The 26,421-nt window shown below is 43.9% G+C and overlaps 1 protein-coding gene across 3 annotated transcripts in view; it reads right to left on the reverse strand.

The window, feature by feature from the left end:
• Nucleotides 1–4,600: 4,600 nt before the first annotated feature.
• The window catches only part of LOC115105764 (neurofibromin-like), a 195,687-nt gene continuing 173,866 nt past the window's right edge, over nucleotides 4,601–26,421 (reverse strand). Inside the window, exons 36-58 of one of the 3 annotated variants that reach the window (XM_065007419.1) lie at nucleotides 25,618–26,050; nucleotides 25,024–25,364; nucleotides 24,663–24,865; nucleotides 24,396–24,589; nucleotides 23,733–23,873; nucleotides 22,377–22,656; nucleotides 21,950–22,164; nucleotides 17,554–17,615; nucleotides 17,189–17,330; nucleotides 16,674–16,775; nucleotides 16,128–16,268; nucleotides 15,828–15,954; nucleotides 15,605–15,736; nucleotides 15,301–15,436; nucleotides 14,962–15,119; nucleotides 14,606–14,731; nucleotides 13,685–13,806; nucleotides 13,503–13,603; nucleotides 13,245–13,387; nucleotides 13,095–13,141; nucleotides 12,794–13,010; nucleotides 11,329–11,382; nucleotides 4,601–10,919 (exon numbers count right to left, since the gene is read on the reverse strand). In XM_065007419.1, the coding sequence (XP_064863491.1) occupies nucleotides 10,777–10,919; nucleotides 11,329–11,382; nucleotides 12,794–13,010; nucleotides 13,095–13,141; nucleotides 13,245–13,387; nucleotides 13,503–13,603; nucleotides 13,685–13,806; nucleotides 14,606–14,731; nucleotides 14,962–15,119; nucleotides 15,301–15,436; nucleotides 15,605–15,736; nucleotides 15,828–15,954; nucleotides 16,128–16,268; nucleotides 16,674–16,775; nucleotides 17,189–17,330; nucleotides 17,554–17,615; nucleotides 21,950–22,164; nucleotides 22,377–22,656; nucleotides 23,733–23,873; nucleotides 24,396–24,589; nucleotides 24,663–24,865; nucleotides 25,024–25,364; nucleotides 25,618–26,050 (3,760 nt within the window). In that variant the 3' untranslated portion in view covers nucleotides 4,601–10,776. Of the gene's footprint in view, nucleotides 10,920–11,264; nucleotides 11,383–12,793; nucleotides 13,011–13,094; nucleotides 13,142–13,244; nucleotides 13,388–13,502; nucleotides 13,604–13,684; nucleotides 13,807–14,605; nucleotides 14,732–14,961; nucleotides 15,120–15,300; nucleotides 15,437–15,604; nucleotides 15,737–15,827; nucleotides 15,955–16,127; nucleotides 16,269–16,673; nucleotides 16,776–17,188; nucleotides 17,331–17,553; nucleotides 17,616–21,949; nucleotides 22,165–22,376; nucleotides 22,657–23,732; nucleotides 23,874–24,395; nucleotides 24,590–24,662; nucleotides 24,866–25,023; nucleotides 25,365–25,617; nucleotides 26,051–26,421 lie in introns of all 3 variants that reach the window. The other 2 variants (XM_029628127.2, XM_065007420.1) reach the window with 2 other exon arrangements.

Consider the following 26,421-nt stretch of genomic DNA (forward strand, 5'->3'; position numbering starts at 1 on the left):
TAGTAGTATAAAGCCCCTCGCACGGTCCCTGCAGCCGGACAATTTTCTCATGGTTTATGGAAGCAAATGTTGTAGGAATGCTCAACCGGTGTCGCTCATTCAGCCGACAGAAACTTTCAACCGGTTTTCCCCATTAAGCAACGAGTTGGATTCAGAGGCCAAGCCTTCTCTGGTCTCTCCACCCGTTACGGGGTCTAAGACACCGAAGCCTCCCACCATTAGCTCTGACAAATTGAAAACCCCATGTCATTGGTGACTCTATTACCTGCAATATTAGATTTAAAAAGAATCATCCAGCGATCATACATTGTTTACCAGGGGGCAGGGCTACTGACGTAAAGGTTAATCTGAAGATGCTGCTGGCTGAGGCTAAAACTGGCGAGTGTAGATGGTATAGGGATATTGTTATCCACGTTGACACCAACGATGTTAGGATGAAACAGTCAGAGATCACCAAGCGTAATATAGCTTCAGCGTGTAAATCAGCTAGAAAGATGTGTCGGCATCGAGTAATTGTCTCTGCCCCCTCCCAGTTAGGGGGAGTGATGAGCTCTACAGCAGAGTCTCACAACTAAATCGCTGGTTGAAAACTGTTTCCTGCCCCTCCCAAAAGATAGAATTTGTAGATAATTGGCCCTCTTTCTGGGAGTCACCCACAAACAGGACCAAGCCTGGCCTGTTGAGGAGTGACGGACTCCATCCTAGCTGGAGGCGTGCTCTCATCTTATCTATGAACATAGACAGGGCTCTAACTCTTCTAGCTCCACAATGAGATAGGGTGCAGGCCAGGGGGCTGGCTGTTAGCCAGCCTGCCAGCTTAGTGGAGTCTGCCACTAGCACAGTCAGTGTAGACAGCTCAGCTATCCCCATTGAGACCTTGTCTTTGCCTCAATCTAGGTTGGGCAAAACTAAACATGGCGGTGTTTGCTCTATCAATCTCACTGGAATAAAGACCTACTGTCTTTATTGAAAGAGATTGTCATATCTCAAAATAGGGCTACTTAATGTTAGATCCGTCACTTCCAAGGCAGTTCTAGTCAATGAACAAATCACCGATAATAATCTTGATGTGATTGGCCTGACTGAAAAATGGCTTAAGCCTCAAATCAAATCAAATCAAATGTCTGATGAATTTACTGTGTTAAATGAGGCCTCTCCTCCTGGTTACACTAGTGACCATATCCCCATGTTTCCTGCAAAGGCGGAGGTGTTGCTAACATTTACGATAGTAAATTTCAGTTTACAAAAAAAGACTGCATTTTCGTCTTGAAATCTATGCAGCCTACTCAATCACTTTTTATAGCTCCTGTTTACAGGCCTCCTGGGCCATATACAGCGTTCCTCACAGAGTTCCCTGAATACCTATCGGACCTTGTAGTCATGGCAGATAATATTCACATTTTTGGTGACTTTAATATTCTCTTGCAAAAGTCCACAGACCCAATCCAAAAGGCTTTCGGAGCCACCATCGACTCAGTGAGTTTCTCCACAGTCATACCCTGGACCTAGTTTTATTCCCGTGGAATAAATATTGTGGATCTTAATGTTTTTTCTCATAATCATGGACTATCGGACCACCATTTTATTACCTTTGCAATTTCAACAAATAATATGTTCAGACCCCAACTAAGGATCATCAAAAACTGTGCTATAAATTCTCAAACAACCCAAAGCTTCCTAGATGCCCTTCCACCTACCCAAGGACGTCAGAGTTCAAAAATCGGTGAACCACCTAACTGAGGAACTAAATGTAACCTTGTGTAATCCCCTATACGCAGTTGCACCCCTAAAAACCAAAAAACATTTGTCATAAACTAGCTCCCTGGTATACAGAAAAAAGCAAGCTTCCGGAAAATTGGAACAGAAATGGCACTACACCAAACTGGAAGTCTTCCGATTAGCTTGGAAAGACAGTACCAAAGAGCCCTCACTGCTGCTCGATCATCCTATTTTTCCAACTTAATTGAGGAGAATAAGAACAATCCAACATTTATTTTTGATACTGTCGCAAATCTAACTAAAAAGCAGCATTCCCCAAGAGAGGATGGTGTTCACTTCAGCTGTGAAAAATGAATTAACTTCTTTGACGAAAAGATCATGATCATTAGAAAGAAAATTACGGACTCCTCTTTAAATGTGTGTATTTCTCCAAAGCTCAGTTGTCCTGAGTCTGCACAACACTGCCAGGACCTAGGATCAAGGGAGACTCCTTGCTGTCCCCAGTCCACCTGCTGCTGCTCCAGTTTCAACTGTTCTGCCTATGGAACCCTGACCTGTTCACTGGACGTGCTACCCTTGTCCTGGAACTGCTGTTTTTGACTCTCTCTCTCTACTGCACCTCTCTACTGCCTACCTCCTCATGCCTTTTGCACACAATGTATATAGATTCTTTTTTTTATACTATGTTATTGACTTGTTTATTGTTTACTCCATGTGTAACTCTGTGTTGTTGTCTGTTCACACTGCTATGCTTTACGTTGGCCAGGTCGCAGTTGCAAATGAAAACTTGTTCTCAACTAGCCTACCTGGTTAAATAAAGGTGAAATAAAAAAGTGCATGAGCGTGATGATGGATTGTCGTGTGATTTCATTTACGGTCCATTAAATCCATATTATCCTCCTTTTGCTGTATATCTCTAATGTTGATGTTGAGATGTGTCTGTTACTTGAACTCTGTGATGCTTTTATTTGGGCTGCAATTTCTGAGGTGCAGTTTACTCTAATGAACTTATCCTCTGCAGCAGAGGTAACTCTGGGTCTGCCTTTCCTGTGGCAGTCCTCATGAGAGCCAGATTCATCATAGCGCTTGATGGTTTTTGCAACTGCACTTGAAGAAACTTTCAAAGGTAGTGACATTTTCCAGATTGGCTGACCTTCCTTTCTTAAAGTAACGATGGACTTTGCTTTTTTGAGCTGTCTTTTACCAAATAGGCCTCTCGTCTGTATACCACCCCTACCTTGACACAACACAACTCATTGGCTCAAACACATTATTAAGAACATTACATGATTCTATATGTGTTATTTCATAGTTTGGATGTCTTAACTATTATTCTACAATGTAGAAAATAATAAAAATAAAGAAAGTGTGTAGGTGTGTCCAAACCTTTGACTGAAACTGTATATAGCAATAAAAACTGTAACAGAGGCCCCGAATAAGTTCAGAGGAAAAACAAAAATAAATGGAGGAACTTATTCAAGAAAGATCAAGTGTGCTTTATTTTTTATAATATATTAAACTGGATGGAATATATTGTAACAAATATATCTATTTTTTAATCTTCAAAGAAATGCTACCAAAAATCATTTATTGAAACTTGTTACAAATGTTTGCATCATCCATTATTTTTTTCAATGAATAGTGTAAAATGTACAGCTGTACAGAAAGACTCATGTGAAGGCCCAAATCTAGAGGAGGAACTTTTAGATGCAATTAAAGCCTTCAATTCCGGAAAAACTCCAGGGCTGAATGGCATACCAGTTGAGGTATATCAAATATTTTTCTTTGTATTCAAAGGTCCGTTATTAACATGTTTTACAACTCCTATAAAAATGATAGACTATCAGATACTGAGCAAGAAGGTCTAATTTCACTATTACTGCAACAGGACCCAGATGGTAAATATAAAGATCCAGTCCACCTAAAAAAACTGAAGACCCCTTATACTTCATTGTTGTGGTGCCAAAATCCTAGCAAAATGCATAACGCATAGAATTAAAAAGGTATTGTCAGATATTATTCATCCTAATCAGACAGTTTTTTTTACATGGACAATACATTGGAGATAATATAAGGCTATAAAGTACTGTAAACAATAGAACACTATGAAACATCTGGGAAACCAGGCCTGGTATTCATAGCTGACTTTGAAAATGCCTTTGATAAAGTACGACTGGAATTTATATATAAACGTTTGGATAATTTTTATTTGGTAGAATCTCTTATACAATGGGTAAAAGTTATGTATAGTAACACCAGGTGTAAAATAGTAAATAATGGCTACTTCTCAGAAAGTAATACATTGTTAAGAGGAGTATTTACATATTATGGTCATCAAAATATTAGCTATTAAAATCCAACAATAATATCAAGGGGCTAGAACTCCAGGGCTTAATAACAAAGGTGTCATTGTACACTGACGATTCATGTTTAATTTCAAATCAGCAATTTGGATCCCTTCACAGCCTCATAGAGGATCTAGATCATTTTTCAAACCTCTCTGGATTACATCCGAATTATGATAAAAGCAATATATTAGGTATCGGACCTTTTACGTTACCGTGCAGTTTACCAATATAATGGGACGACGGTGAATTGGACATACTCGGTATTCATATCCCAAAATAAATAAATGATCTCACTACAATACATTTTAATAAAAAGTTAGCCAAATTAGATAACACCTGTCTATTTGTGGAAAAATCCCCCTGATTAATTCTAATTCATATCCCTATTTACTTATGGCCCAGTGGGGTTTATTTACTCTCTCTTATTTTACTAATTAGGGAGGGGGAGCACTATTTTTCATCATCAATAAATTGTACATCAAAAGCACATTCAAAAACACACATACATTATCTTCAAATATGACTCCAGCAGCTAGAGGTCGGACAGAAATGATTTATTAGGGCAACATCTGTAAATGTCAGATGAGGACAGCAACCTATATCATACAGTGAAGGTTTAGAGTACACAGTCATCTATATCCTCGATTTGAACCTTTTATTTTCCTCAATATAGTTCATGACAATGTAGTGACATGATGGAGAGGTCATCATTACTAACACTAGAATAATTCAATTTGTATGTTTTACATGTACAGCAACTAACTGCTTTACAAAAAGCTAAATAATACAATATATCATCACATGTATTTACAGTGTAGTAAATATACCTTTGTCAATTTTTACACAAAATTATTTACAGAGGTGGAGCTTACTGTGTAAAAAAAATGAGGGAAAGAAACAGTAAAACTGTGGCCAGTGGTTAAAAATATTTTGCATAACCTTGAGATGTGCCAAATTAGGAGATATCACACCAGCGCAAGACACAATTGACTTCAGTTGAGAATCATGAAAACCTACAACACATTTACAGAGAGCTCAGTCTGCCTTTCAGAGACAAGTGTCTGCTCCCACACTTTCCTCTGGTATTAGTGTGATAACAGGTGGTGGGGGTGCTCTGCATCCAAAACTTTTTCAGCTGTCATTTCTATGCTTTACCATTTTGAAAGGAAGTCCAAATGGCCATTCCTGTATATTAAAAGCAAAGTTTGAAGAGAAAATACATTTTTAAATTGTTTTATCCTTTGCATTGATCAAAGTGGTTAACTGATATATATATACTCTCTCCTATGCTGCTGCAAATAAATGTTAGAGCCTTCAAGTACAGACATGTTCAATTCATTCAATTTAGGACACATTGTATGTGAATTCATTCCTTTCAGTTCTTTAAAGTGTCACATTTCCATTGAGTAAAACCAAGGCAAAAACATTCCCTCCAGCCTAACCTTTCAGATGAGACACTGAGAAGGGGTCTATTGAAGATAGGGTTATCAGTGTTCTGTCCGCCTGCTATACACTGTCAAATAAAGAAATATCAAATAGAAACAGTTGGTTGGGTTCACTCTTCAAAGCATATGCGCTTGAAACAGATCTGTACAGTTCCTAAAAGTCTGATGAGGACAGAACTAAATAACTGATACTTTCACGATACACACATCATAGTGCATGATGACGAAAGCTGCGATTTTGACTAAAAAGCATTGATTCATAGCTTGGTCCATCTCTCTTTCACTAGTTATATCATCTCTCATTCTCATAAAAAAAGGAAACTGTTATTTGTGGGTTAGTTTATTGGACTTCTCAGAGGACTTTATCAATACACAGTAGTTTTAGAGTTTGTTTGTACTATATTGCCGTTCCTTAACTTTGGTTTCCTTCACACTAGATCTTTTGAAATCTTGTTGATGACGTTTGGTAAACTTGCTCCATTTTATCTTTAAATCTTTTTTTTTCCTTTCCATGATGTGGAACTGCTTCTTCTGGACATATCCTCCTGATTCAAGTATAATAAAACATTTGTAAACAAAATCCAGGCATGGAGTTCAACTTCATCACACAAGGTTCATTACCTCTCAACAGCACCAACACACTTTGAATTTGGAAAAAACAACTAAGTGTGCACATTGTTCATTTTCTTGTGGTCATCATGTCAAATCTAAACCAGATTAATAGAATAGGAAAACAAATGTATGTTTGAGCATGGTTGTTGATTGTTAAGATGGCTGGATGTATGGGACAAACTAAATGGCCAGTAAAACACTAGTGTTTTTTTAAAACTGTCAAGTCTTCATATCCTCCCTCCTATCTCTATACACCAATTCCTACTCAGTGTACATAATGCACATGCTTTCCTCAGCAAAGGCAAGTCAAACAACATCTAATGGAATTGTGTTTCACCCCAGGATAATCATTATGATTACAAGTCATTTACAAAAAAGCATTCTGAAGGAGTTGGCACAAGCATCCAAAACAACCATGACTTAGACTCAATGTATGGCACTGGTAACCTCAAACAGCAGAAATGAGGAACCAGTCTCCACAACAAATTGAAAGGTGTAACCAGAGGACTCCTGTGCTGCTCAACAAACTGCACCTTGTTGTTACAGAAAGAGAAGTCTCTACTGTTTGCCACACGTTCAGTCTATCTGTGCAATACATATCGGACCAACTGAAAAGGCTCAGAGATAGTCAAAAATGATAAAATTACAGAACAGGTTTGATTTTCCTTTCGCTACTGCAAGCTAGTCTTTGGTGCAGCATCCCAGGGCCTGCCACACTGCATCATGGGACTGACCCCTATGCCTATACCTTTACAAGTGCCACACTATCGACTAATGAGGGAAGACAATGGCAAGAAGGGCCAGTAACACCCTGTACAGCTTTACTCCCAATACACATAGTTCTCCTATCTGAGAACAGACTGTCTGACAATAGTCTCAATCCCTCACAATGCTTTTTTTTGGCAGCATTTCAGTAGGCTAATTTTAAACATGGAAAACACTATTCAGTAGATATGTGTCGTGAGGTGATTACTACCATAGGTTATTTTTTTACTATAAACTGGGTGGTTCGAGCCCTGAATGCTGATTGGCTGACAGCCTTGGTATATCAGACCGTATGTAATGGGTATGACAAAATATTTATTTTTACTGCTCTAATTACGTTGGTAACCAATTTATAATAGCAATAAGGCACCTCGGGTTTATGGTATATGGCCAATATACCACGGCTAGGGGTGTATCCAGGCACTCAGCGTTGCATCGTGCGTAAGAACAGCCCTTAGCCATGGTATATTGGCCATATACTACACCTCCTCGTGCCTTATTACTTATTTCATATTTCTAATCTTTCAAATTAAATATTTATTTAGCAATTATACAATTAAATTAAATTCTAAAATAATTCATAACTATATCATTGTGTATGCGACCAATACAATTTGATTGTAATTACCTTACATTATTTGACTATTTACATCATGAACAGGGACAGATTTACTTTAGCTTTTGATCCTGGAACATAATTGGCACCAATTTTCACAAAACAAAGAGCTAACTGAAAACAATACTGTTGTGACTTCAATATATTTCATTGTCTTAAATACAGGTGCAACATTTGTAGATGCAAACCCTCAGCAACTCTGGTCCCTAGAGTCATGGACTTTCTGTTTGAATACTTATTTGACAAGAGGTACCGAATGTTAACAATGTTTTACAATATTTAACCATACAGGTTCATTATTGTCAGGCAGCTGATTAGTAATGACTGTGTACTTGTATCATAAGGTATTGTGTGTGTGTGTTTATATACTGTATCAGTCAAAAGTTTGGACACGCCTACAAATTCCAGGGTTTTTCTTTATTTTAAATATTTCCTACATTGTAGAATAATAGTGAAGTCATCAAAACTATGAAATAACACATATGGAATCATGTAGTAACCAAAAAAGTGTTAAACAAATCTAAATATATTTAACATTTGAGATTCTACAAAGTAGCCACCCTTTTCCTTGATAGCGTTGCACACTCTTGGCATTCTCTCAACCAGCTTCATGAGGTAGTCACCTGGAATGCATTTCAATTAACAGGTGTGCCTTGTTAACTTAATTTGTGGAATTGCTTTCCTTCTTAATGCATTTGAGCCAATCAGTTGTGTTGTGACAAGGTAGGGGTAGTATACAGAAGATAGCCCTATTTAGTAAAAGACCAAGTCCATATTATGGCAAGAACATCTCAAAATAAGCAAAGAGAAATCACAGTCCATCATTACTTTAAGACATGAAGGTCAGTCAATCTGGAAAACTTCAAGAACGTTGAAAGTTTCTTCAAGTGCAATCTCAAAAACCATCAAGCACAATGATGAAACTGGCTCTCACGAGGACCGCCACAGGAAAGGAAGACCCAGAGTTACCTCTGCTGTGGAGAAGTTCATTAGAGTTAACTACACCTCAGATTGCAGCCCAGATAAATGCTTCACAGAGTTCAAGTAACAGACATACATCAACTGATCAGAGGAGACTGCGTGAATCAGGCCTTCATGGTCAAATTGCTGTAAAGAAAACACTACTAAAGAATACCGGACATTAGACCCGTGGAAATCTGTCCTTTAGTATGATAAGTCCAAATTTGAGATTTTTTCCAACCGCCATGTCTTTGTGAAACGCAGAGTAGGTGAACAGATGATCTCTGCATGTGTGGTTTCCACTGTGATGTATGGAGGTGGTGTAATGGTGTGGGGATGGTTTGCTGGTGACACGGTCATTGATTTATTTAGAATTCAAGGCACACTTAACCAGCATGGCTACCACAGCATTCTGCAACGATACGCCATCCCATCTGGTTTGCGCTTAATGGGACTATCCTTTGTTTTTCAACAGGACAATGACCCAAAACACACCTCCAGGCTGTGTAAGGGCTATTTGACCAAGGAGAGTGATGGAGCGCTGCATCAGATGACCTGGCCTCCACAAATCACCCAACCACAACCCAATTGAGATGGTTTTGGATGAGTTGGAACACAGCGTGAAGCAAAAGCAGCCAAAAAGTGCTAAGCATCTCCTTGAAGAGTATTGTAAAAGCATTCCAGGTGAATCTGGTTGAGAGAATGCCAAGAGTGTGCATAGCTGTCATCAAGGCAAAGGGTGGCTACTTTGAAGAATCTTAAATATAAAATATATTTTGATTTGTTTAACACTTTTTTGTTACTACATGATTCCATTTGTAATTTCATAGTGTTGATATCTTCACTAATATTCTACAATGTAGAAAATTGTAAAAAAATTAAGAAAAACCCTTGAATGAGTAGGTGAGGCCAAAATTTTGACTGGTACTGTATATATACGGTACACACACACACGAAAACCCTAGAAAAGGCACACAATGAACAAAACAACCTCCCAAGTGTGTGTTGTGTGTGCATATACATGTGTGTTTACAGTAAGTGTGGGCAAGAATGAGACAATTACAACTGAGACTACCACTATAGATATTATACATTTCAAATCTCAAAGCTAAGGCGGATTTCCAATGTCCATTCCAATATAGGAGGACATTGTCTATTCCTGTTTTTCCTCCAGATTTTCCTTCCAAACTTTCCCTGACATTGTGTTGTGAAACGTGAACAGCTGATTAAAAGCTTAAGTTCGGACACCTGCAGGACTGCTGTCCTCCAACACCAGAGTGGCCTGTCTAGTTGACCCTCTCTGGCACTCCATCATGTGAGAATAAAAATACTGCCTAATCAAGAGGAATCTCCACAGCTTGGACAATCAATAACCAATGAAGACACATGGCTTGGCCATCATTGGATTGTGCCTGATAAAGCTCAAAACAGGACAAATTGATCATCTAGCCCCCACCTCCACAGCACAGTAAACCACTAATGTCTGTTGTTGGCCATGCTTTTCACAGATGTTGCAAATACAGGATGGTTTTAGTGCTTTCAGTGATTTCCTCCAGAACGGTGTGTGTGTGGTTCAGGGTAGTGCTCTCCCTCTGCAGTGATGGTGGGTGAGAGGGATCCCTTTCCTCAACACTGGGTCCCAAGGTCCAATCTCTATTGTCATGTCCATGTCTCAATGAGAGGCATTTGCAGCTCATATTTTGATCTAATTCAACCCCATTGTCAAAGCTCTCTCAGCTTGAAGAAACATGTCCTTCTACTAACAACACTTAAAGGCAAAAAACAAACACATGTACATGCATGTTGAATCACAGAATGTTGTGCAAATCACAGAAATGGTTCTCATTATACTTTGTCATTATGATAGAAAATTCAACCAAGAAAAAAGAAGCAAGACAACAAAATGGCTTCAGATACTATGATCCCTACAGTTTCTGCAGTGTTGTCAATGTCAGTGCTTTCTTTCAACTGATGCGGTTTTTAAAAAAGGATTCCAATGTAGCTCATTATGTGACACAAAAAGACCAAATGAAACAACGGCAGACTCAGACACGGACTGCTTCACAAACAAAACATCATATTCAGACAGTTCTTCAATATATGTTGATCGTCAAGCAAATATGGCTGACTGGACGGGTTAGGGTCAAAGAAACACGCAAAAAACAACAGAAGGAAACTGAGGAAAATCAAGGCTGAGCGAGAGAGAGAGCGCGAGAGAGATCGATAAGACAGGAGAGTTGGAGTAGAAGTGCAGAATGATGACTGGCATGGGCAGCCCTGGTAGGGGGGGGGTCCTAGTGGTGGGCATCTCTCATACGATCTTCTTGATGCTGGGCCGTTTGAAGCTGCCTGCGCTGCGCTGCTTCTGCACCTGGCTGGCAGAACCATGGCGTGTGCGTCCGCTGTTGCTGTGACCCGTGGTCGGAGAGAGCTCCACGTTCTCCTTGTCGATGCCTGCCGGAGGACGGACGGACACACGCCATCAGGTATAATATGTCACACTAATAATTGAGAAACTATTCTATTATATAATTCTACAGAAATGCTAACGCTTTTGAGACATCCACCTGAAGAGTGTATATAACTACAGAGATTCTCTGTTGTTATATACAAATCCAACAATAGGCGGAGTAGTCAACCCATGGACTGATGTAAGTGCTCCAACAGGGTTGCTCTGTGTTTTGAACAAACAGGACATATGGTGTACGGGCATTGAAACATTATGTACAAAGACTTCATCACAAACGCTCCAGTAGTGTTGTTTGGCTTTGTGATGGGCCTCTGCTTCCCCCCACACACCTCTGAGAGGCTGTGCCGTGTGCCTGGGAGTGAGGAGCAGCATGGGGACGAGGGGCTGTAATACCTGGCCGGACGAGGTGTGGGGTGAAAACGGCGGACTTAGAGCAAGGCAGAGAAGCTTCTCAGACACAGAGTGGGAAAGAAACAGGAGGGAGTGACCATGGCAACCCAAAAAAGAGGAATGACAGGAAACAAAAGAGCAACATGATTAACAAAAACAAAACATAACAAAGAGTGACAGAAATCAATCATGAGGGGGAAAAAATGATTCATTCAGCATTCTCAGGTGTATCAGACAATATGGTTTAGATTATAAGTATACATACCAAGTCTATCTATATAATCAAGTATCTTTAGTTCCAAATAAAATGTCCAATATAGAGCAAGAGGCTCATTCCTTCTTCCAAATAGTGGCATATCATGAATTACTCAAATGTTCTTCAGGACTAAAACAAATGAAACATTTCCAAAAGTATATAGACATCCAGAATAGAATATTTTCTGAACACAAATGTGGATGCTACCATGATTACGGAAAATCAAGAATGAATCGTGAATAATAATGAGGGAGAAAGTTAGAGGCATAGATATCATAACCCCCAAAATGCTAACCTCCCCTGTTACTGGTACTGCATCAATTACTTTCTCACACATCATTATCACCATTCATTCATAATTATCTGTAATTCATTCATGATTATCACGATTCAGTCATGGTAGCATCCATAAACTATAAGTGAATTTTTCCAAATACTAATGACACCTTCAAATGGCGGACTAGATGCATAAAGTGCTTTCATTTCTAAACAGTAAAACAGACAGAAAATACCCTCACAGAAAAGGTGACATTCTGTACTGTCGCCTCACAGCAAACATCTGATGGAGTATAGAGCCAAATTAAAAGTTTTAGCTTCTGTCCAAATAAATACATAGGGGAGTGTCTATAGTTTCTAGTTGTACCCGTCATTTCAGGGGGGGTGGGGGGGGGGGACACCACCTTGGTGGTGCTCTAATGAGACTTGTTGGAGATGGTCTATAAAATACACCGCATCAAGCATAACAAATGAGGAGGAAAAGGGAACACAAACATGAAATGAAATGTGTGTGAACACTAAATGATCCATTTTGAGATCATGCATTAATTAGTTAAAGAAAGAGAGAATAAGCCTCACACATGGACCAGGTTGGGGAACCACTATGTAATGCTACATATAGTGGATGGAACTTTTCAGATGATGTTGGATTCAGTTGGAAATGGATGGATGGGTAATTTATATTTCTTTCTAATTATGTGTTTGTTAGCGCAAGTTTATTCTTCTGATTGGTAAAATGGAAAGACTAAACAGGCCAGACTATATTAAGATGAAGATAAAATGCAGACAGGTCAATGGATCAAAGATTTATTTTGTTTGAGATAAAGGTGACTAAAGTATCACAGCTATTCCTAAGAATCAAATCTGCCAAGAGACAGAAGGGCTGGATTTGACTGCATGTGTTCGTGTGTGTGCGTACACTGTATCTGATCAGACCTGGGGAGTGCTGGGAGGTGGCCAGTGAGGTCATGGAGTTGGAGAGGTTGAGGTTGGCTGTGATGCTGAGCTGGCTCTGGCCTGGCGGGGGGTAGGGCGACGTGGGCGTACGCAGACACTCCTCGCTCGTCTCCTCGTCGATCCCCGGCAGATACGTGTCAATCAAAGCATCCAGGAACTTCACTATCAGCTCAGCGTAGTCTGGGAACTGAGTTTGCTGTTGGCACAAGGAATGTAATTTACTAACACTGACAATAAACCTTCCATACTCTAAAGAGTTAAATGAGTTGTGTCTGCTCACCTTTGAGAAGGGCCCAGCGAATCTCCACAGACCATTAAACCCAAAGCCTGAGAGAGAAACCAAAGAAACATTGATGAGGATTAAATGGTCATTTTCACTCCAGAACCCATGGTTGTAACTGTATGGCAGGAGGAGTGGGTGGAGTCTCACTCTGCAGGTAGGAGGGCTGGTACAGGGGGGGTGACTCCTCGTGGTAAACCATACTCTGCACGATGCCATGGATGGGGTTTAGGAGATTAGGGTCCTGGCACAGTGATAGGAGGGTGTTGATCTTTGAGTCCAGCAGGTTATGACTGGAGAGAAAACCACAAGATGATATGAATGGATGAAAGTTATTTACGCATGCGTACACATTAAAAGGGGATTGGAAAAAATACATACTTTATTGGGTTGAAATGAAACACTTACACAACTGGAAAGACTTTAGGGAAGACAACACTAGCTTCAGCTAAAAACTCGTAGAGGATTCTCTGGTCAAACTCATCTGTTGTATTCTTCACCAACGTAGCCTGTAGTAGAGACAAGCATGTTAAAAATAGGCACAAACTAATACAGAGGAAGTGGAAGAGAAGCGGAGTGAGTGGTCTCACCAGGACAGTGAGTAGCAGAGCCTGGATCTTGGGATCTGTGAGGACCTCCTCATCCAGCAACACGTTGGACTCTGACACAGAGACCTTCCTCAGAGTATGGTGGGAGATTCTTTGGGTCGATTCTGTGGAATGGAAGGGAGGGGAGGAGAGAGCGAGGGTGTGTGAAAGAGAGCGAGGGTGTGAGAGTGAGCGAGGGTGTGAGAGCGAGCGAGGGTGTGAGAGCGAGTGAGGGTGTGAGAGAGCGCAATAGGGACCTGTGCCAGTTTCAAAGAATCTGCAGTTGCCACAATCATTTTTGGACTTAAATGAATTATATGTCCCAAAGATACTTGAAGAAAAAATGAATAAATATGTATTTATTTATTTAACTAGGCAAGTCAGTTAAGAACAAAATGACAGCCTACTCCCCCCAGCCAAACCCTCCCCTAACCCGGATGACGCTGGGCCAACTGTGCACCGACCTAGTGGGACTCCCGATGACGGTCTTGACACAGCCTGGGAACTAACCAAATTCTGTAGTGAAGCCTCTAGCACAGCAATACAGTGCCTTAGACCGTAGCGCCATTCTGGAGGCCCAATATAACTTAGAAAATGACTCATGAGCTTAGTTCAATTGTTTGACCCCATCAGGACCCAAAATAAGGTTGTTTTACTCCAAAGTAAATGTAAACAAACACTTTATAGCCTCAGAACATGGTTAAAATTATCAATTTGATATCATGGATTGTCAGTTATTGAATCCGTGGCGGTCTATGAATTTGAGATTGGTTACATTTCTCCAGCCCCATGCCTCAGCTTTTTACCGAAACAGTGGCGGGGAAAACACTTTATCATTGTTTCAACTACAGGTTGCCCCTTTAAAATCAGTGTCAAAAGCCACAAACATTGTGTAAGTGTCTGGTATACAGGAGACAAACTGACCTGGACACTCATAATCGTTCTCCGCCACCCTCCTCATCTTTGGAGGCGTGGTGATTCCAGACTCCATCTCTGGCCTCTTTGGTGCTTTAGTGTCTGATATCAAGTGATCAAAACTCTTCCTAGTGCCTGGTGAGCCAGCGTTGAAAAACTCATGTTAAACAATGGGGCATACATACACAGCTCAACTCCCCATACCTAAACTAGTACATACATGCATGGATATTCTATGGATATCCAGGTAATCATGTATGAATGTATATAGTCTAAATACCTCCGATCAGTTGTCGCATGTTAAAACTCCTCTGTTGGTCAGAGGCCTGGATCTAGCAGCAGAGAATGACTGACAGGTGTCTTACCCAGCAGTTTCTTAGTGTTTGCTTGGGAAGGCTGGCCCATGTCCAGGCTCATGGACTTCCGTGTGCGCGGGCTGATCTGCCCCCCTGTGGGGTAGTGGACCACTAAGTAGCGCTCCGACACCTTGGGGGACGTCCACGGCTGACTCTCCCTAAGAGTTCTGACACAGAGGGAGGGGAGGGAAGAACAAAACATTCTGGAAGGTGAACACATACGGTCCATAAAATTGCTCTTTGACATTGTTCGATACAGCGAGAGACAAATTCTGCTTAGTCAGCTGGTGCTGCAGCTACTCTATCAGCCTCTACATCAACTCAGCAGTCAGCCCTGTAGTCATTCACCGGCAGCTGGGGTCGCTGTGGTGCACAGAGTACGTGTCCATGGGAACATTCTCCATGGTAACGTCTGAGAGGAGCAGGGACTTCCTGTGCTTGAGGCTACAGCGGCTCCGGACCTCCTCCGAGACAGTGAGGAGAGCTACACAGACATTTCACAGGTCAATTCAATACTATATCAGTTTATTTTCTACACAGAAACAGTTGCCATGCGAATAAAGAATATCATTGTTTAAAGACAATATGAACAATCCTACTATGGCTGAAACATAAAAGTATGGCTTCATTGTGGAGTGCTCCGTTAACTCACCTGCCAGGTAGGCCACACTCTGGGTGTTCACCTCAAACTTGTCACAGTTGAGGTGTTTTCCCACCAGGGCCAGTAGTGTGTGGAGGATCCGGATGGTCCGCGCCACTGTGTTGGGGGAGGGGTGTCTGTACCCTAGACAGAGAGGTGTGTGGTTAGACAAAGAGCAGTCCCCATGCATGCAGTCCCCAGCCGACCCGAGGCTTAGACACCTCCACCTACTTACCTTTCAACAGATGACCCACTAGTGCAAAGTTGAAGTTGGAGTTGAAGTTGAGGCCCACGAAGTGGTCCATCTGTTTACAGTGCCACTCCAGAGGCTTCCTGATCTCCATAAACACCTCCTCTGGACTCTGTACAGGGAGAAACGGGAGGAACACACACAATTCAAGTCAGGGAAAGATAATGAAATCAAAGTGAAACTGTAAAAAGATCTGGCCGAAAATGTGAGCCGAAAGTTTGTGGAAGACAAACCTTCTGAATGAGTGTGTGTCTGGTACCGTGGGTATGTTTGTGTGTTTAGTACCTTGTCATTGAAGACCCTGAGGCTGTCCAGTGTGTGGAGGTTCTGCTCCAGCAGAGCGGTGCCGGCAGAGTAGAGGTTGACCTCGTCCAGCTGGAGCACAGCCACGGCCACCCAGAACAGAGCCTTGTGCATGGGGGAGTCCTGAAGGAAAAACACAGGCTGTTATTTACTCTCACCACCACTACTGTCCAACACACGCATACACACACACACACGCACACACACACGCACACACACACGGCCTTGTGCATAGGCGAGCCGTGGAGGGCCAACAAACACACTTGCAGTCAGAGCGAGTCTCGCATGACCATTTACTGCCAACATCCATTGTCGCTCAGCAGCCAATTCACCACATACAGGCCAGGGCCAAAATAACTTCCCTCCTCTCAGTAAGCCTGCTTCAAACATGTGGGTTATACTCAATAGAATGTGGTTTGCAGGCGGGCACACATACATACACACACAAGAGGAAGTTAGCTCACCAGAACATTTAGCACATCTCTTAAATTAGCCTTTGAGAGTTGCCATCTGTGTGTTTGTGTGTACCTTGGTGAGGAGCGGCTGTAGCTTGGTGAGAGCAATGACTGTGGCTTCTATTAACACCTGGCTGTTGTAGTTATCAGGTCCCTTCAGACAGCTCTCCAGACCCTATGGGACCCAAGACAGCAGGTCAGTTCAGTCTGGGCAGCACAGGTTATACAAACACAGACCCTTTCAACAGACAGGATCAGACACCGTACAACTAATCCCAATAATTGTAGCAGAATCTATTTGAAAACGTGCGAAGTTACCACTAGGAGTAGTGATGTTCATATGGACTTAGAATGTCACTTAGCAGGTAAAAAAAAGAAGAAAAAGAACAAAAGATGCAAGCGCAGTTACTTGAAGTGATAGAATCTATTTTTTGTGTGTTTTTCACTGGCAAAGACACAGTACAAGATACACTACATATACATGTGACAAGATAGTACAATATTTCAGGACGTGGTTTCCATGAGATGTCTTAATTCTGGGTATAATATGACGTAGCAAGCAGCAGGGCAGAGTGATGGGACACAGACCCGGTCTATGCTGAGCAGGGGGCTGGCCTTGCTGAGGATCCTGATGATCTGTTTGACCTGGCCGTGGGTCACTCTCTTACTGATGCACCCAAACACCACCAGAGCTCTGGGCTGCAGGGACGGGTTGTACTGGAACGCAAACCTGATGGAGGGAAGGGAGCGAGGAAGAGATGGAGGGAATGATGAATACAATCCATTCACACGCATGCCTTATAAAAGCCAATCAAGTGGTCTGAAGCCTCTTTACATTGCTCTGACATCATCAGAAAATATGTAAGCTAAGCATTTAGAGCAGACAGTGTGGTTGGCTCCACTGAGTCAGTGTTAGTTAGAAGAGGGTAAAAGGTGGTGTGAGTTTACCATACCTCTGAGCCAGCTCTGTCCACTGGTCCAGCCACTTACAGCTTGGAATGTCCCTCATACAGGCCTTGTGGAGGAGGGGAAACACAATTATGAGCATATACAGTACCAGTTAAAAGTTTGGACACACTCGCTCACTCACGGGTTTTCTTTATTTTGACTATTTTCTACATTGTCGAATAATCAAAACTATGAAATAGCACATACTGAATCATGTAGTAACCAAAAAAGTGTTAAAACAAATCTAAATATATTTTAGATTCTTCAAAGGAGCCACCCTTTGCCTTGATGACAGCTTTACACACTCTTGACATTCTCTCAACCAGCTTCATGAGGAACGCTTTTCCAACAGTCTTGAAGGAGGTCCCACATATGCTGAGCACTTGTTGGCTACTTATATATATATTTTTTTACCATTATTTAACTAGGCAAGTCAGTTAAGAACAAATTCTTATTTACAATGACGGCCAATTTTCGCCGCCTTATGGGACTCCCAATCCCGGACGGCCCTTCACACTGCGGTCCAACTCATCCCAAACCAGTTCGGATGATTGTGGAGACCATGTCATCGGCAGCTGCACTCAATCACTCTCCTTGGTCAAATAGCACTTACACAGCCTGGAGGTGTGTTGGGTCATTATCCTGTTGAAAAACGAATGATGGTCCCACTAAACACAAACCAGATGGGAATGTGAATCGCTGCAGAATGCTGTTGAAGCCATGCTGGTTAAGTGTGCCTTGAATTATTTTTTTGTTTGTTTGTTTTTTTGAATTTTACCCCTTTTCCTCCCCAATTTCGTGGTATCCAATTGTTGTAGTAGCTACTATCTTGTCTCATCGCTACAACTCCCGTACCGGCTCGGGAGAGACGAAGGTTGAAAGTCATGCGTCCTCCGATACCCAACCAAGCCGCACTGCTTCTTAACACAGCGCGCATCCAACCCGGAAGCCAGCCGCACCAATGTGTCGGAGGAAACACCGTGCACCTGGCTACCTTGGTTAGCGCACACTGCACCCGGCCCGCCACAGGAGTCGCTGGTGCGCGATGAGACAAGGACATCCCTACCGACCAAGCCCTCCTTAACCCGGACGACGCTAGGCCAATTGTGCGTCGCCCCACGGAACTCCCGGTCGCGGCCGGTTACGACAGAGCCTGGGCGCGAACCCTGGGACTCTGTTGGCATAGCTGGCACTGTAGTGTGCCTTGAATTCTAAATAAATCACCAACAGTGTCACCAGAAAAGCACCCCCTCACCTTCACACCTCCTCCTCCATGCTTCACAGTAGGAACCACACATGCTGAGATCATCCGTTCACTCACTCTGCATCTCACAAAGGCACGGTGGTTGGAACCAAAAATCTCAAATTTGGACTCATCAGACCAAAGGATAGATTGTGTTTCTTGGCCCAAGCAAGTCTCTTCTTCTTATTGGTGTCCTTTAGTAGTGGTTTCTTTGCAGAAATTAAACCATTCACGCAGTCTCCTCTGAACAGTTGATGTTGAGATGGGTCTGTTACTTGAAATCTGAGAAGCATTTATTTGGGCTGCAATCTCAGGTGCAGTTAACTTTAATGAACTTATCCTCTGCAGCAGAGGTAACTCTGTCTTCCTTTCCTGTGGCAGTCCTCATGAGAGCCAGTTTCATCATAGCGCTTGATGGTTTTTGTGACTGCACTTGAAGAAACTTTATAAAGTTCTTGACATTTTCTGGATTGACTGACCTTCATGTCTTAAAGTAATGATGGACTGTTTCTCTTTGCTTATTTGAGCTGCTTTTGCCATAACATGGACTTGGTCTTTTACCAAATAGAGCCATCTTCTGTATACCACCCCAGCCTTGTCACAACATAAGTGAACAGGGCTCCGGGCAGCCGAGCGGAAATGGAGGAAAACTCGCCTCCCTGCGGACCTGGCATCCTTTCACTCCCTCCTCTCTACATTTTCCTCTTCTGTCTCTGCTGCTAAAGCCACTTTCTACCACTCTAAATTCCAAGCATCTGCCTCTAACCCTAGGAAGCTCTTTGCCACCTTCTCCTCCCTCCTGAATCCTCCCCCTCCCTCTCTGCAGATGACTTCGTCAACCATTTTGAAAAGAAGGTCGACGACATCCGATCCTCGTTTGCTAAGTCAAACGACACCGCTGGTTCTGCTCACACTGCCCTACCCTGTGCTCTGACCTCTTTCTCCCCTCTCTCTCCAGATGAAATCTCGCGTCTTGTGACGGCCGGCCGCCCAACAACCTGCCCGCTTGACCCTATCCCCTCCTCTCTTCTCCAGACCATTTCCGGAGACCTTCTCCCTTACCTCACCTCGCTCATCAACTCATCCCTGACCGCTGGCTACGTCCCTTCCGTCTTCAAGAGAGCGAGAGTTGCACCCCTTCTGAAAAAACCTACACTCGATCCCTCCGATGTCAACAACTACAGACCAGTATCCCTTCTTTCTTTTCTCTCCAAAACTCTTGAACGTGCCGTCCTTGGCCAGCTCTCTCCCGCTATCTCTCTCAGAATGACCTTCTTGATCCAAATCAGTCAGGTTTCAAGACTAGTCATTCAACTGAGACTGCTCTTCTCTGTATCACGGAGGCTCTCCGCACTGCTAAAGCTAACTCTCCTCTCTGCTCTCATCCTTCTAGACATATCGGCTGCCTTCGATACTGTGAACCATCAGATCCTCCTCTCCACCCTCTCCGAGTTGGGCATCTCCGGCACGGCCCACGCTTGGATTGCGTCCTACCTGACAGGTCGCTCCTACCAGGTGGCGTGGCGAGAATCTGTCTCCTCACCACGTGCTCTCACCACTGGTGTCCCCCAGGGCTCTGTTCTAGGCCCTCTCCTATTCTCGCTATACACCAAGTCACTTGGCTCTGTCATAACCTCACATGGTCTCTCCTATCATTGCTATGCAGACGACACACAATTAATCTTCTCCTTTCCCCTTCTGATGACCAGGTGGCGAATCGCATCTCTGCATGTCTGGCAGACATATCAGTGTGGATGACGGATCACCACCTCAAGCTGAACCTCGGCAAGACGGAGCTGCTCTTCCTCCCGGGAAGGACTGCCCGTTCCATGATCTCGCCATCACGGTTGACAACTCCATTGTGTCCTCCTCCCAGAGCGCCAAGAACCTTGGCGTGATCCTGGACAACACCCTGTCGTTCTCAACTAACATCAAGGCGGTGGCCCGTTCCTGTAGGTTCATGCTCTACAACATCCGCAGAGTACGACCCTGCCTCACACAGGAAGCGGCGCAGGTCCTAATCCAGGCACTTGTCATCTCCCGTCTGGATTACTGCAACTCGCTGTTGGCTGGGCTCCTGCCTGTGCCATTAAACCCCTACAACTCATCCAGAACGCCGCAGCCCGCCTGGTGTTCAACCTTCCCAAGTTCTCTCACGTCACCCCGCTCCTCCGCTCTCTCCACTGGCTTCCAGTTGAAGCTCGCATCCGCTACAAGACCATGGTGCTTGCCTACGGAGCTGTGAGGGGAACGGCACCTCAGTACCTCCAGGCTCTGATCAGGCCCTACACCCAAACAAGGGCACTGCGTTCATCCACCTCTGGCCTGCTCGCCTCCCTACCACTGAGGAAGTACAGTTCCCGCTCAGCCCAGTCAAAACTGTTCGCTGCTCTGGCCCCCCAATGGTGGAACAAACTCCCTCACGACGCCAGGACAGCGGAGTCAATCACCACCTTCCGGAGACACCTGAAACCCCACCTCTTTAAGGAATACCTAGGATAGGATAAAGTAATCCTTCTCACCCCCCTTAAAAGATTTAGATGCACTATTGTAAAGTGGCTGTTCCACTGGATGTCATAATGTGAATGCACCAATTTGTAAGTCGCTCTGGATAAGAGCGTCTGCTAAATGACTTAAATGTAAATGATTGGCTCAAACACATTAAGAAGGAAAGAAATTCCACAAATTAACTGTTAACAACACACACACCGGTTAATTGAAATGCATTCCAGGTGACTACCTCACAAAGCTGGTTGAGAGAATGCCAAGAGTGTGCAGAGCTGTCATCAAGGCAAAGGGTGGCTACGTTGAAGAATCTCAAATATATTTTGATTTGTTTAACACTTTTGTGGTTACTACATGATTCCATATGTGTTATTTCATAGTTTTGATGTCTTCACTATTATTCTACAATGTAGAAAATAGTACAAATAAAGAAAAACCCTGGAATGAGTAGGTGTGTCTGAACCTTTGACTGGTACTGTATGAAAAACATATTTTTTTAAATAACTTTTAAATTCTAGACTGGATTTGTATGAAGGCAAGTAGAATATTGAATTTGGTTAGTGTTCACCGAACATCTAGACCGGTAGAGACAGTAGTGTCATGCTATAGTGATGTAATGATAAGTGATTATGTCAGTGGGGTGATCTCCTGACCTCCATGATCTCCAGCAGGGCCTCAGTGACGGTCTCCAGGGAGGACAGGGCAAAGGTCTCCCTCTCGTAGGACCCGGGGGAGAAGGAGCGGTCGCGGTAGCTGGAGCGGAAGGCGATGACCGCAGCAGACTTGACCTTACTGATGCCAAACAGCAGGTAGAACTTAGGCAGGGAGAACTCTGTCAGGCTCAGCCTCAGGACCTGCTTGGTCTCCTCTGGAAGAGAGAAACACACATGGGAATAGGTATCACTGAGTCTCAGCAAGGCTATACATCAAGAAATACATCAAGAAAAAACTGCTTTCAAAACACTGAATCACCACGACACTGATCAACCCTCTGCCTTTTAATTATGTTCACTTCTCCCTATTTCTGTCTGTCAGTCCTCAGTCTACAGCCAGGGTGCCGTGTGTGTGTGGCTTCCTCACCGCTGAAGTTGAGCTGGGCGCAGGTACAGAGGGAGTGGATTATGTTGATGACCAGGCCGTGTGTGGAGGCTCGTAGGGACAGGGGACCGGTGGCCACCAGTAGTGTGACCACGTGGAACAGGTAGGGCAGGTGAGTGGCCACGTCCAGAGAGTTGTTGAAGGACAACATCAGCATGTAACGGGCCAGGATGGCGATGTCATCCCACATCAGGTGCTGCTCCAGGGTGGGCGTGGGAGACAGACACGTCTTATCGATGATCTTACACATGCGGATGATCACCTGCCAGATAGACACGGGTCGGGGTTTAAGGTTACATCAAAGGTCGGGTACGTTACCACATTTGACATCCTATCTATTATCTCTCCCTTCCACCCAAGGGAAAGAACAGGATGACTCAGGACTCTCATGTCACCTAGCATCTCTGGGAAGATCCCTTATCCCCCCTGTTTTTAAAGGTTACAGGCAGAACTGGGAATGCATAGAGTAATGCTTTATATCCCAGTCTGGTGTTGATCCATTGTACAATCACAATATCTAAACGTGTGTTCAGCTTTTTGCCTTGACATACGAGAGTAGATAAAAGAGACGTCACCCCGACACAGACTGGCCTTTGTATTCAGAGGCTTCCTTCCTCTTCCTGGCACTAGATCAGCATTGTAATTTTTTTTTATTATTTCACCTTTATTTAACCAAGTAGGCCAGTTGAGAATAAGTTCTCATTTCCAACTGCGACCTGGCAAGACTACTTCATTGGGCAATACATTAAACTCCCTCTTTCTTTCTGAGAAATCAGCTCAACAGTCAAAAGGAAATGATAAATAACGCAGACCACCAAATGACAGAAATAGTTGTGACACAAACAGCACTGTTGTTGAGAGGTACTGTGGTCATGACAACTGGAAGAGTTGTTCAATGTCAGCGTGCCAGGGTAGGCACATGGAAATGTGTCTGCCTGCATGTGCAGTTTGTGAGATTTAAAAACAGGCTTCATTCATACTGTAGGAGTACAAATACTAATCGGTAACAATATGTAATGTAATCTATAACATTGGATACTGTATTAGCTACTATTAATTCAGTGACATTACAAGATCACAACTTGCCATAAAGAAGTATAAGGACTGCATAGAACAGACTTTTCATGGCATTTGATAGGAAAACGGACATCCGGAAATCATTTATTCATCTGTAGAGGATCTGTATTGATGCTTGCAGCAGATATTCTTGTAGCAGATATCCTTGTCTAGACTCAAGTCACAGAATCAACCTTTGAAGGGAATAGCCTGTGAAGGGTTCAACCTGTGAAGGGAATAGCCACAGTAGTAATTCCTGAGGTGTATGTGTGTGTTGCTCACCTTGCTGGACACCAACTTGACGTTCCCTGAGGCCAGAGCCACAGCCGTGTCGGCCATCACCTCAGCCTTGATGGATCCCAGGCCTCCTGTAGCGCTGGTCTTGATGAAGCTGTCCAACACCACGTCCAACAGGTCCGTTATCTACAGAACAAGGATACAACAGGACCTCAGCTCAGAGACGAAATAAATTCCCCTCCATTACTAACTAGCGTATTGGTCTCAAGTCATTTCTATTTCAGAATGCCAGCATCTTTTTCAGTCAGACCACAACTTCCCGCTCTACACTAACACGTAAAGATACGTTTTTCATGATTTTCAGGTAGCTAGCATGATAACTGGTTGCGATCTGAAAAGTACAGGGACGCTGACAAAGAGTTATTATACCTACATAAGGGGATAACACACTCTCATAACATCTGATAAGGCCTCTATAACATCCTGAACAGTGAGTCCACTGAATCCTTCAGCCATTTCCCAGATCCTAAATCAGCAGTAAAATAAAGCCAACAGCAGACTGGCCTGATGGATGAGTACTGTACGGCCTCAATAACAGCAGACTGGGCTGATGGATGAGTACTGTACGGGCTCAATAACATCCAATATACTGGTTGGCTGATATATGGGCCAACACCCACACTGAGAGCCGAGAAGAGAGATCCCCACCTGTCCCAGACTACCCCAGATCTTAGCCTGGATAGAGGGGTACATCTGCTTCTCGTTGATGGTCATGGTGATGAGCTTGTCCAGGATGGCAGTGACCCGCTGGCGCTTGGCGTCGTCGTTGTGCTTACAGAACCTCACCAGGTTGAGCAGCCAGGGGGTCATGTACTCCAGACACAGGTGCTTCAGCTCAATACCTACACACATCAGAGAGGATGTTACAACGTGTGCGTGCGTGTGTGTGTGGAGGGCAGGAACAAGGATACTGACTGGATTTGCTGAAGCCAGAAATGCACTCCTCCAGGAACTCCAGGGTGAGGTGGGGTTCGTTGGCAGCCAGCGTCTTGCTGATGGACACTATGAAAAGCGTGTTGTTGGCAGGGATACACAGCCCTGAGGTCTCCAGCAACTGGCCTTCTATCTTCAGGTTGAAGGTGCAGGTTAAGGCACACAGCAGGTTGTAGGCTGCAGACCTGCACACAGCAGACAGAGAGAGAGAGGGAAGGAGAATAAAAAGGTCATTAGTAAGCATAATCCATGTATGATTCAAATATCCCTAAGAAGGCTGTCAGCTCTCATAGTCCCACCAAAATCTAAACATGTATGACTATTTTCCTCAGCTGTGTCTGACCTGAGGCTGGGGTCAGAGCTGCCCAGGTTGAGCAGGGCGATGTTGAGCAGGGTGCCTGGCACGTCTTTGGGCCTGATCTTGGTGTGCTGGGGGATGGAGTCTGGCTGGGACAGCTCCCAGCGCGTCCTGATGTGGATGATGGAGTGGACGATGGCCTCACACTCCTGGTGCATGAAGGTGAGCGGTGTGCCCTGGTTGGCAATGGTCAGGGTGAACTGGTTCTCGTCCACCAGGCAGATCTCCTCGATCTCCGAGGCGTAGTAGATGTCATTCAGGAAGACCGACTGGCCCAGGACCCGGGTCCGCTCTGCTGACGTCACCTGGACCGCTGTGGAACCCACCTGGGTACAGAAACAGAGACATTGAGAGGGAGTTACTATGCTAGCTGGCACACAAAATGGTAACATTGTTCAAAAACGTTGACGCTCCTGACTCCAGACCACATATGCCTCCTGGGGACAATGATTAAATCGGTCTCAGCCATTCCTGTCATTCTTGTCTGTGTCTGACTTACTTTCAATGATGTCCCACAGCCCAAAGAATATGTAGGAAACACATTGCATTCTGAATCTACTGACTCCCTCATGTCCTAACCTTGATGGAGACCTTGGTATCCTTGTGGGCCAGTTTGAGGGCGTTGTGGAACACCTTGAGGTCCTCCTCCAGGGCTAGCGTGGCCGCCGGCAGCTTCTGCTGGTCAGGCTCCACGTGCTCCGCTAGCCGCGCTGGGGAGTCAATGAACAGCAGCTTCTTGCTCCCCTTCAGGCCTGTCAGCAACCTCTCGTGATACTTGGTGTACTCCCTCACCCACGTGTTGCAGTTGTAGATGTAGATGGCCGCCACATTCTCGTAGGCGAAGCCCGGGAACACCACGAACCACTTGGACAGGAAGTCGGTCTTGAAGCGGTTGCTGGGTCCGGCGTGGGTCAGATCCACAACGATCTCATAGGGCTTGGCGTAGTAGGGCTTCAGGGTCAGCAGCACGTGGTAGATGAGGAGATCACCGTTGATCTGGCCAGTCTTAAATCTGGGAGGGTGAGGAGGGAGAGGGGGAGGCAGAAAGGGACATCACAGAAGCATTTTTAAGTCCTTGTAAATTGAATAGGGTGCAGGGGACAAGAAATGTGTGTGAGTCATGCAAACCTGCCAACCACAGTTCAACACTTGACTCGGTTGGAAAATTACACACTGACAGTGTGGGCTAATAAGCAGACAGCCAGCATGTGTTCACTTCCTCTCAACCCCCCACCTGCTGTAGTGTGTTAACCATAGTGCTAACCATAGTACTACTGTTGTAGTGTACCATAGAGCTAACCATAGTACTACTGTTGTAGTGTACCATAGTGCTAACCATATTACTACTGTACCATAGTACTACTGTACAATAGTACTACTGTA

The sequence above is a fragment of the Oncorhynchus nerka genome, linkage group LG22 (assembly GCF_034236695.1).
Source record: "Oncorhynchus nerka isolate Pitt River linkage group LG22, Oner_Uvic_2.0, whole genome shotgun sequence".
NCBI classification, from domain to species: Eukaryota; Metazoa; Chordata; class Actinopteri; order Salmoniformes; family Salmonidae; genus Oncorhynchus; species Oncorhynchus nerka.